The sequence below is a fragment of the Sus scrofa genome, chromosome 3, assembly GCF_054392235.1.
Source record: "Sus scrofa isolate SSC_HxYL_T2T_F1_AM1 chromosome 3, Sscrofa_HxYL_maternal_Yorkshire_Landrace_v2.0, whole genome shotgun sequence".
NCBI lineage: Eukaryota > Metazoa > Chordata > Mammalia > Artiodactyla > Suidae > Sus > Sus scrofa.
In genome coordinates this window covers 31919345-31931149 of record NC_139385.1, presented here as the reverse complement: position 1 = coordinate 31931149, position 11805 = coordinate 31919345, and the positions used below count along the sequence as shown (strand labels likewise).

Below are 11805 nucleotides of genomic sequence, written 5' to 3'. Positions count from 1 at the left end.
GATCCTCAACCTAATGAGCGAGGCCAGAGATGGATCCCGAATCCTCATGGATACTAGTCGGATTGGTTTCCGGTGCGCCACAAGGGAACTCCCATGCCACCCTAGTTTTAAGCCGTGATTTTTCTACTGCTATTCCTTCTCCTAACCTTACTTCTCCTGTTAAGGGCTAATAGTGGGGCTTCTGTACGAGGCACTGGAAGAATTATCTCAGATGTTCCTCACAACCTCCCTTGTGATAGGCATTTTTAAAACTCTTATTTTACATATGCAAAAATAGGCAGGGAAAGAGGGTCAGCGAGAGACGCAGAAGGTAAGGCCGATTTAGGAAGTGGAAAGGGGCTAGCTTCTAAATCATATTTTGAAAAGCTGGTAACATGTTTCAATAGAGCACTTTGTCAAAACATTCTGAGCTATTCCTGCCATCTTGAGCTTGTTACCTTCTTTTCTCCGACGTGTTTTCCTACTGATTTGCAAAATGATGGGGATTTGAGGCTTAGAGTTGGCATCTAGGATTCGGTAAATTTTTTTTTTTTTTTTCCCAAGGAGAGGCCTTCACATGTTTATTACTGAGGCAAAGCGCTATACAGAAACAACAACATAAAGAGAACCCATTTCCAGATATATCCAACGGTGGCTGTGCCGTTTTCAGTGATATGGTAAGATGCAAGGAAATAACTGCCACACAGCATCAATATGTGCACCACCTCACACGTGGAGGCCCCTTAGAGACCCAGCTTGGTTCTTCTCCAATGTCTTCTCTTCGAGTTGTACCTGATTTTATTACCAGTTTTCATCCGAATCCACTGGGGGATGGGACGATTCTGCTTTTGCTTCTTGGCCAAGAATCGCTTGATCCTGAAAGTCTTGTGAGAAGACATGGCGAGGGACTAATTCAACCGCACACAGGACGGCGGAGAAGAGCAGAGACGGTAATTTTTTATTTATAGAGAAAAAAATTCGGTGACTGTTGTAGGTATTCCGACGATCATACAGAAAGACGTTATCTCTATACAGAGTGAAAAACAGCAACTTCAAGGAATATTTCAGGGAGCTTCAGATATGAAGAGCGTTCCTAACATAACAAAAATTTGAGAGTTTGCAATAAAGACTACGCCTCCCAGCGTGCACCGGCACCTTCTGTAAGTATTACGCCTTACGTCTCTGGGCGGAGACGCGTACCCAGCCCCGCAAAGCATCTCGGGGATTGTAGTTTTCTGGAGGCCCAACAGTTCCAACGGCCCAGGAATCAACCGCCGGAAGTGCCGCCCGGAGAGGTGGAGTCCAGCTGGCTGCTGCGGCCGCGGCGGCGGCGGCGGTTGCCAGGAGCCCGCTTTGCCGCCTGAGACCCGTAATATGGCGGGGAGGAGGAGGAGAAGGCGGCGGCGGACGGAGCTGCTCTCGCTCGGTACCAATTGAGCCCTCTGCTTCCTGCCAAGGTCCGGAGCGACGGGAGGAAAGCTACCGCGGCCGTGGGAGATCAGGTGTGTGCGTGAGAAGGGGCTTGACTCAGCGGGTCTGGGCTGCGAGGCCGCCGAGCGGGCGGAATTGGCGCGCGGAGGAGCTGAGGGCGGGCTCTTGATGGAACCCGAGCTCAGGTGCCAGGGTCCCGGGCCTCGAGCCCCTGGAAAGACTCGAGATGTGCGGCGGCAGGGCACCCGTGGCCCCCGGCGCGGAGGTGATGCTCAGATGCTGGTACCACCAGGAGGGCCTTCGGGATGGAGCTTTATCCGAGGAGTTGAGGGAGGTGGGCGTGGGGCGCTGGGGCGAGTGCAGAGGGTCCCAGGTAAATAAACTCGGGCCAGAGCGGGGGAACCACCTCCTGTTGATGAAACTGTTTGGACCGTTTTTTCTGGTCCCCAGGGTGTGTACTGGACATTTTTTGAACGCCGGTTATCACCAGCCAAAGGCCCTAGGAGCGCTGTTTACTCTCCCTTTGCGACTCTCTGGGGGAGCATAAGCATGAGGATAAAAAAGCAAATTCTCTTCTTTGCCCTTGATGCTGCTAGATGATTCCCATCCCTTGCTTCTATCTGGTTGTAATTCCCGTTCCCTACCTCCAATATGGGCAAATGGCAGGTGCCTCGAGATTGATATAAATGGGGAGGGGTCTGGACACAGTAGGAGGAAGCTGTTGTCCCCGTTTCCATGTTTTTGAGTTAAATTTGAGTCTTACCAGGAACCAAGCACTGTTGCTGATCTCCAGGAGTTCATAAACTAGTGACGAAAAATCAAGTCATCATCAGCTTTTTTATAATAAAACCTCTCCCATTTATTGATGCTTTCTGCCTGTCCTGCAGCATCCTAGTTGCCATAAATGTATTAGTTCATTGAATTCTCACAGAATTCCTTCGAGACAGATATCCTGATTATTCCTATTTCACCAGTGAGTGAACTGAGGCATGGAAGTGATAAGTGAATTGCCATGAACATATAGCTAGTGTGTGCCCAAGAAACCTTCCCCTTTATTTTTTAATTATTATTATTTTTTGGTCTTTTTAGAGCTACACCCGCAGCATATGGGAGTTCCCAGACTAGGGGTCCAATCAGAGCTGCAGCTGTCAGCCACAGCCACAGCCACAGCAAGGAGGGATCCCAGCTACATCTGTGGCCTACAACCACAGCTCACAGCAACCCTGGATCCTTAACCCACGGAGTGAGGCCAGGGATCAAACCTACATCCTCGTGGATGCTAGTAAGATTAGTTTCCACTGAGCCACGATGGAAACTCCCTCTTAATTTATTTTTTGCTTTTTTCTTTATTCTTTTTTGGATGTGCATGTGGCATGCGAAATTTCCAGGGCGAGGGATCGAACCCATCTCACAGCAGTGACAACACGGGATCCTTAACTCACTGAGCCAGCAGGGAAATCCCACCTGCCCCTTTATCGCCCCTACTAGAAGTTTGTCTTTGGGAGGACTGATGGGTGAACAACCAGCTAGGATCTGAAATCAAATCGTGTTCAGTGTTACTTCTACCACTACCTTCAGCAACCTTTCTGATAGAACTGTGGTGAGGAGCAGGTAGCAGAATCGTGAGTCTGGGGTTTGCAAAGAGGCTTATTTGGAGAAGGAAGGATCATGGTCATGGAGAAAACAAGGCGTGTCTGAACTTGATGCAGCCAACAAATTATTAAGTATGGGCCGGTAGATTTGTGGTTGGAGTGGCCTTTGTAATCAAGTCTCCCTTAAAATAAAACTCTGCTGACAGAGGTAATTGTGGCATGAGAAACTAAGTGCTCTCTTGCTTAATTATGTAGGAGACCGTCGCTCACTTTTTAAACGGTTGCCTTTGCAGTTTAGAGGTACCAGGTTCTCTGAGCGTAGGGTCATCCATGAAACGACTGTTCGCTGAATTCCATTCTTCCTTGCTAGCTTCTTGGCTATATAGCCACTGTCTTCTTTTTTCTGGTTTACATTATTGTTTGAGCTAATTATCCTAATTTATTTATTCAATATTTTTATCAAGTGCCCATTGTGTGCTGACACTGTCCTATGTAATGGGGATGCAGTGGTGAGCAAGACTGAGAAGGTACCTATGCTTATGGAGCTTACATTTTGGTGGAGGAAGACAGACCAGAACCGAGGAAATAAACAAGATAATTTCAGATAGTGGTAAGTGCTATGAAAATGGGGAAACAGCAGGGTAAGGAGATAGCGAATGATCCAGGGGTGATTGAGATGGGCTAAGAGGGGACGTGCAAATGATCCAGGGGTGATTGAGATGGGCTAAGAGGGGACGTGCAAATGATCCAGGGGTGATTAAGATGGGCTAAGAGGGGACGTGCAAGCTGAGACTAAAGGATAAGAAGGATCCAGTCAGGTTCTCGGATTACTTGGTAATTTCCAGAGTCATCATATTAGACTTGTATTTGGATGTTTAATGCATTATCATAAGCTGTAAGTTATGCTGTAATAATATTATGTGGCCGTATGTCTATAATATGTTTGACAAACATGTACTGTTTAAGGGCTGCAGATTTCACTTTCCGAAGCAATGAGGCATGTACATGATGTTGTTGAAAGAAATACAAAATTATTGCCATAGAGATATTTTATTTCCTTAAATTTCCCAGACCTTTCATACTTTGTTTTGTGTACCCATTGGAAGTATATTACATTGATTGCATTAGTAATCTATTTTGTTTCTTGTAATGCTGGATGCATGGGTTGTGTTAAAAATATTTTGAAGTCTTTTAGTAGATATGCGTCATTTGAATTTCTCTTATATCTTCTTAGCTTCTGCCTGTTTTGATTGTTAAAATATCATAATGGGCATTGAACTCCAGACTAAACAATGAGGCCTTGCTAAATGGTTATCGCGTAGTAAGGTGTTGTGTTTGTTTTTTACTTTTGCTTGTTTTATGAATATAAGTTTGCAGAATAACCTCATTTATACTCTAGAGAATCATTTCTTTGAAATTAAACTCACTTTGCATAAACTGAATATAGAAATAATTAAAATCGATGGGATGGTAGGAAGAAGTTTTGCTCTTAGTAAGAATCAAAAGTAGAATCAATGTTTCTTTTTTTCATAGTCTAATCATAATTTTGAATATATTTTTTTGTTTGTTTTTTGTTTTTTTTTTTTTATTTTCCCACTGTACAGCAAGGGGGTCAGGTTATCCTTAGATGTATACATTGCAGTTACAGTTTTTTCCCCCACCCTTTCTTCTGTTGCGACATGAGTATCTAGACATAGTTCTCAATGCTATTCAGCAGGATCTCCTTGTAAATCTATTCTAGGTTGTATTTTTTCTTCATTTCCAGTTGTGCTTTTATTTGTCCCTGGTACTTTAGTGTACTGAATTTTTAAGTACCTTGAAGCTTAGGACAGTATCATATTGTATCTTATGTCATCTTTGCTTATCCCACGTCATGAATTGAATTTCCCTTCCCCCCTCTTTTTTTCCTTTGTTAATTGTTTTAAAATGAACTAAAGGAACATTATTGTATTTGTTTTTCTGTTTCACAGTTCATATCCCTATTGGTTATGAATCCCCTGATAGCTCCCTTTTTACTTTCCCTTGTTTATTTATAGGAAACAATGCCAGACATAATGCTATGGAAACAGGCAATCAAATATTTAATGCTTGCTAGATGAAAGAATTTGGTAGCTAATCCTTCCGAGTTACCTTGTATTTTCATAGCTACCATCACAGTTTCGCTGAAATTGCTGGGCTGATTAATTAAGTATTTTGGTGATGGTTCCACTTTTCAACAATAAAGTAGAATTAATAATCGAGCCAGTAGATTCCAACTACCACCTCTGATTGATTTGGCCAGTTATCATGGAGTCAAATGATATTCCTTTTCTTTTCTTTTTCTTTTTCCGTTTTTTTTTTTTTTTGCTTTTTAGGGCCACATCCACGGAATATGGAGGTTTCCAGGCTAGGGGTCAGATCGGAGCTACAGCTGCTGGCTTATGCCACAGCCTTACCAACTCGGGATCTGAGCCACATCTGCAGCCTACAGCACAGCTCACGGCAACACTGGATCTTTAACCCACTGAGCGAGGCCAGGGATGAACCTGCAACCTTATGGTTCCTAGTCGGGTTCGTTAACCCCTGAGCCACAAAGGGAACTCCTCAAATGATATTCTTAAGATATGCAAGTCATAGACTTTGAATTCCATGATAGAAAAAGAACTTTTGAAAGTAAATATCCTTTTTTATTTAACTTACCCTTTTGTCTTTTTTTGGGGGGGAGCTATAAGGGCATTCTTACCTTTGTATTATTTAGTTTTTCTTGTGCTGTGTAATTAAGTCATGCTAAAGAAAAGATAATATTCTATTTTACAATCATAAGTTAGGTGGTATAGAACTTTGTTTTCTTTCAGAAGGTGTCGTTGCTGAGTTCTTAGTACTTTTCTAAACTAATCATATTTAAAGATTGAATTATATACAGAATCTTCAGAAATATTTCGTATATGAAGCAAGGCTTAACTGGGCAGGGTCTTGAAGTCATTTCTAGAAATTGTAAATTATAGGAATATTTCCTATAATTGTGAATTATAGGAATATTTCCTATAATTGTGAATTATAGGAATTATAGGAATATTTCCATATTTCCAAATAAATTAAGATCTATTTTTATCAACACATTAAAAATGGCTTTTCCTTTCTTGTAGTGTGATTGTGAGAAGATGGAGGAGTATGAGAAGTTTTGTGAGAAAAGTCTTGCCAGGATCCGAGAAGCACCACTATCCACAGAGAGCTTTTTACCTGTCCAGTCTGAAAGCCTCTCACTTATTCGCTTCCATGGAGTGGCTATACTTTCTCCACTGGTAAATGTTCATTAATTTAATTTATTTATTTATTCATTTCTTATTTTTTGCTTTTTTCTTTTTTAGGGCCACACCCACGGCATATGGAGGTTCCCATGTATATTTCAACAGGGTTGAATCGGAACTATAGTTGCTGGTCTACGCCACAGACACAGCAACTCGGGATCCAAATCACAGCTGCGACCTACACCACAGCTCATGGCAATGCCGGATCCTTAACCCACTGAGCAAGGCCAGGGATTGAACCCATATCCTCATGGATACTAGTTGGGTTCATTAACCACTGAGCCATGACGGGAACTCCCAAGTTCTTTTTTTTTTCATTGAAGTATAGTTAATTTACAATGTTGTGTTAATTTCTGCTGTACAGCAAAGTGATTCAGTTATGTATACATTCTTTTTTTTAATATTCTTTCCATTATGGTTTATCATAGGATATTAGATATAGTTCCCTGTGCTATACAGTAGGACCTGTTGTTTATCCATTCTCATTAATACTTATGTATGATACTAAATTTTCAAAGAGATCTTGTAGAATGCCTTATATTTTGGATTTGTTTAATTGTTCTTCTGTGGTAATATTTAACTTACTCTCCAATCTCTGTAGTTCCTAAAAACTAGAAATTAGCCTAAAACTTTGGTTAAACTAATACAACATTGCAAGTCAACTCTACTTCAATTAAAAAAAAATTGGTTAGAGTCAGGTTAAATATTTTTATTCTTTGGAGATGATGCTATGTACTTCATAGTCACTTAAATCAGAAGTTACCTAGTGTGTAGGTGTTCCTCTATTAATGATATTTACTTATTTATTTTATTTATTTATTTTTGTCTTTTTTTTTTTTTTTTTTTTGCTATTTCTTGGGCCGCTTCTGTGGCACATGGAGGTTCCCAGGCTAGGGGTCGAATCGGAGCCATAGCCGCCGGCCTACGCCACAGCCGCAGCAACTCAGGATCCGAGCCGCGTCTGCAACCTACACCACAGCTCTCGGCAACACCGGATCCTTAACCCACTGAGCGAGGCCAGGGGTTGAACCCGCAACCTCATGGTTCCTAGTCGGATTCGTTAACCACTGAGCCACAGCGGGAACTCCTACTAATGATATTTAGTTTGAACACTTGCTTTTACAGTGATGACTGCCAGATGACTCTTTAAAGATGTATATTCTCTTTTCTTTTTTTTTTTGGTCTTTTTGCCATTTCTAGGGCTGCTCCCTCGGCATATGGAGGTTCCCAGGCTAGGGGGTCTAATAGGAGCTGTAGCCACCGGCTTGCACCAGAGCCACAACAACTTGGGATCCGAGCCAAATCTGCAACCTACACCACAGCTCACAGCAACGCTGGATCCTTAACCCACTGAGCAAGGCCAGGGATTGAATCCGAAACCTTATGGTTCCTAGTCAGATTTGTTAACCACGGAGCCATGACGGGAACTCCCAAAGATGTATGTTCTCTTTTCCAATTAGCAAAGTAAACTGTGGAATGACTCTTTGCTACCACGCAAAAAAGAAAAAACTGAAAATATTTTTATTAGCTGTTGGATGACATATCACTTGATTAGATTAATATGAGCCAAAATGTCTAAGCCTTGTTGTTTAGGTTCTATGACTTCATTAGTTACTTATGAGTCAAATCTAATGTTTGTGGACCTTACTCTACATTTTTATGTTGCATTCGATAGTCAGATATTGCAACTTTGAAATAATTTTTTATGACAAGTTTTCCATTTTGCACAAGTCTAAAATAAGTATTGACTCATTAACATGTGACTAAAGGTCCCAGGACTTGGTAATTAAGATTTAAACCCACTGTAAAAAGATATAATGCTTAGAAGCTTGCAACTTTTTAGGTACATTATATTTTTACTGGAGGTTACAAAGAAGTGGACTTAAATATGTGTTCTGGTTTTGTAGACAAATAAAACATTATCTGTTTCTTTCATCATTAAACCTTTGGGCATTTTCTTGAGGTCGCAAAGAGGTAAATGTATACTGATTAGAGGATTAGAAACTGAAGACTCTAACTGACCCAGTGAAGTCAGACGTCACCAAATGAAAAGCTCAGCAGTAGCCAAAAGGGTTAATTTTGTCTCTCATTTAAGAGCATTTGATAAGTGAACAGGTTTTTTTTTTTTCTTTAAAAAATATTTTTTAATTGAGAGTTTACTTGCAATAAAAGGCACAGCTCTTAAGTGTTAAAGTTCTCTGAATTCTGACACATGGCATCCATTTATAACTCACACCCACACACAACATTGTCCTCCCACAGAAAGAGCTCCCGTGTTCTAGCCCAGTCACTTTCCCCAACCACTGTGCAGAGTTTTTCCATGGTAGTTTTACCTGTTGTATACATTTTTAATCATTCTGGTTCAAAACTTTATGATTTTATGATTTTTTTATATTTATGAGAAATAATTACATATTTGTAATGTTTTTCAGCTTAATATTGAGAAAAGAAAGGAAATGCAACAAGAAAAACAGAAAGCACTTGATGTAGAAGCAAGAAAGCAGGTTAATAGGAAGAAAGCTTTACTGACTCGTGTCCAGGAGATTCTTGAAAATGTTCAGGTGGGTAATTTGAGCTCTTTTAAATTACCCTTAAGAAATCATGAGGTAAGCATTGATGATAAATTTTCAGAAATAAATTTGCCTTACTAGTTAGTACCAGTATACTGTTAATGTTTGAGAAGCTTCGTAATTTGTGATATTCCATTTCAGTTACTCCAGAGAAAATTCACTTGCTTGTTAGTGATGCTCAGTACTTGAATCAGAGGGTGCTTAGACAGTAGCCCATACACAGAATATAATGGCTTATTGTGTGTGTCTTATGACTCTAAAAACATTGAATTCTCAGTGACAAAATGCTAGAATTGGCCATTGTAGTTTACCTCTGAACTAATCAGACTATTGACTCAATGACCTTCTTCTCATTCTCTGCTAAAGTAAATAACCATCCCCCCCATTTTTCTTTTTTGGTGAAAATTCTGCACTGTAGATACACAAATGCAGTTTAGATGAGATAATAGACTTGCCTAGATGCATCTTAGATACAATTGAAACTATTTAAACAACACATCTATTCCTTTTGCAGTAATTTTTATTTAAATTTAAACTTGTGTAAATAATTTGTTTTAAGGTTAGGATCATTTTGCACTAAAAAGAAAAACAGTGAATTACATAAAACACTTAATTTCTGCCATTTATAGCACTGTTTCGCTGCTTACATCTTTTAAATTTTTTATAATCTTAGGGGTGTGCGGTTTGTGTGATTTGTACTAGATGATCCATGTACAGGGAGCCTTAGGATATTTCCCATTAACTGCTGCCTTCATTTCTCTGTAGATAGTAGATTTTAATTTGTAAAGTATAATTACTGCTTATATTGAGTTGAAAAAACAATGAGTAGCACAGTAAGGGTGAGTTTTTTATTTACTAGATGTTTCCTATTATTAGAACAAAAAATGGCAAATCATTCTCGGTCCGTTGAGGGAACGTATCAGATATTACTAATGCGGTTGTTGTTGAGTTAGAAAACTTTCTACCTCATACAACAGGTACAACGAGTTAATTGTGTAGAGAAATTTTATATAATACATACAGATTTCTAAGGCCTGTTTTACCTGTAAAACCTATGATCCTCTGATTGGTTTTTTGGCTGTTCTTTAAACTGTCTAACCAAAGGCTATACAAAAAGTGACATACTAAAGCATGGCTGCTGCATATTACAAATGCGAAATGTTTAGCTATTTTGAAGAAATAATTTACTTGACTTAAACCTATGAAAATGTGTCATGAATATAAATCCCTTTTGTTTTATTTTGGGTGTGAGGTCGTGACCAGGAAGACCTTGCTATGCTGTTTAGTACCTGGAAACCATTCTATGTCTGGGGAGTTGTAATGTGAAGCAATAGGGCCATATTCTATAGGAAAAGAAAGTACAACACAGCCTAAAAATCTCTAAAATTCAGAATTCTGGAGTCTGCATTTATATGATAATTTCTGCCAGTTTTAGAGATCCTTGTATGATCTTTAGAAGGCATCCGAGTTCACTTTTTATTCTTCTGCAAAGTCAAATTATTTAGAGACAATGTAATTTTGTTTTTTTCCTGTTAGATCTCTTGTGTATATACTTGTTCTCATCTTTTTCAAATTTTTAATTTATTTTGCTTGTTCAAAAACTCATGGACCCTTATGATCATTATACAACTACAGATGTGATAAATTCATTTGAGTAATTTAAAAAAATGAAAGAAAAAAAAACAAAAAAAGTCATGGACCCATTGCTGGTTTTTTTTTTTTTTTTTTTTTTTTTTTTCCCTTTTTAGGGCTGCATTCACGGCACATGGAAGTTCCCAGCTAGGGGTAGCATTGGAGCTGCAGCTGCTGGCCTACACCACAGCCACAGCAATGCCAGATCCAAGCTGCGTCCACGACCTATACCACAGCTCACAGCAATGCTGGATCCTTTAACCCACTGAGTGAGGCCAGGGATCGAATCTGCGTCCTCATGGACACTAGTTGGGTTTCTTTCTTTCTGCTGAGCCTCCGTGGGAACTAACTCCACATTGCTGTTTCAAATAATCATCAGTTAATCAAGTTGAAATTTGCTTTAGTGAGTTAAGCTTTAAGTTGAAAGTTTTTCTTATTTTTTTTAAGTATTAAGCTATATTGCTGAGCTGTCACCACAAATGTCTCATCATATGGAAGGGTTTTAGTTAAAATTTGGAGTTAAGGATATGGGAGGCAGGAGTCCTAGTACAGAATTATTTTTGCTTAATCAGTATCCCTAGTAAGTTAGTCCTTGTTAAAGAGAAATCATTTATGTAAGAAATTTAATTACTTGCTATTTATCTTATACATTGTTATCCCCAGGAGATAGTTTTCATAGGAGGAGCAGGTGGTGATGTTAATAGCGTATAACCAGAGGAAAGTTGAGGAAAATGCTTTTATTTCAAGATTAAATTGCCATGGGTATGTGATTGTATGTGTGTGTGCACATATGCACATGTGTCATATTTGTATCAGATTAGATAATTTACTTTTTTTGGCCACTCCCATGGCATGAGGAAGTTCTTGGGCCAGGGATCAAATCTGTGCCACAGCTGTGACCAGAGCTACAGCAGTGACAACACTGGATTCTTAACCTGCTAAGCCACAAGGGAACTCCCTTTTTAAAAAAATTTGTAAATAAAATAAATTTTTTTCTTTTTTGCCACTCCTGTGGCATATGGAGTTCCCAGGCCAGGGATCAGATTCAAGCTGCAGTTGTGACCTAAGCCACAGCTGCGGCAAGGCAAATCCTTAACCCACTGTGCTGGGCAGAGGCTCCAAATGGTATCTCAGTGCTCCCAAGACGCCACTGATCCTGCTGCACCACAGCAGGAACTCCTCCTTTTTTTCTTTTAATTAATCTTTTAATAAATAGGCAGCAATGACCAGTAGAGGCTTTTTATCATAATTTGAGCTCCATGTGGTTATAGATACCATAGAAAAGCTCACTTTAGTCTTTGTTTGTGTTTTTGA

The 11805-nt window shown here is 39.7% G+C and overlaps 2 protein-coding genes across 9 annotated transcripts in view; one reads left to right on the top strand and one right to left on the bottom strand.

The window, feature by feature from the left end:
* Positions 1–538: 538 nt before the first annotated feature.
* LOC100623540 (large ribosomal subunit protein eL39) lies at positions 539–928 on the bottom strand. The gene has a single exon (XM_005662108.4). The coding sequence runs from the start codon at positions 876–878 to the stop codon at positions 723–725; it is 156 nt and encodes a 51-aa protein (XP_005662165.1). The 5' UTR covers positions 879–928; the 3' UTR covers positions 539–722.
* Positions 929–1255: 327 nt separating this feature from the next.
* The window catches only part of CCP110 (centriolar coiled-coil protein 110), a 27618-nt gene continuing 17068 nt past the window's right edge, over positions 1256–11805 (top strand). For all 8 annotated transcript variants that reach the window (XM_085017389.1, XM_085017388.1, XM_085017387.1 and 5 more), the window contains exons 1-4: positions 1256–1481; positions 3467–3612; positions 6128–6283; positions 8722–8850. In XM_085017389.1, coding sequence (XP_084873515.1) covers positions 6143–6283; positions 8722–8850 — 270 coding nt within the window. In that variant the 5' untranslated portion in view covers positions 1256–1481; positions 3467–3612; positions 6128–6142. The remainder of the gene's footprint in view (positions 1482–3466; positions 3613–6127; positions 6284–8721; positions 8851–11805) is intronic.

What these genes read in the sequence shown, in the direction of transcription:
- LOC100623540 (XM_005662108.4), bottom strand. Translation starts at nt 878, where the DNA reads ATGTCTTCTCACAAGACTTTCAGGATCAAGCGATTCTTGGCCAAGAAG.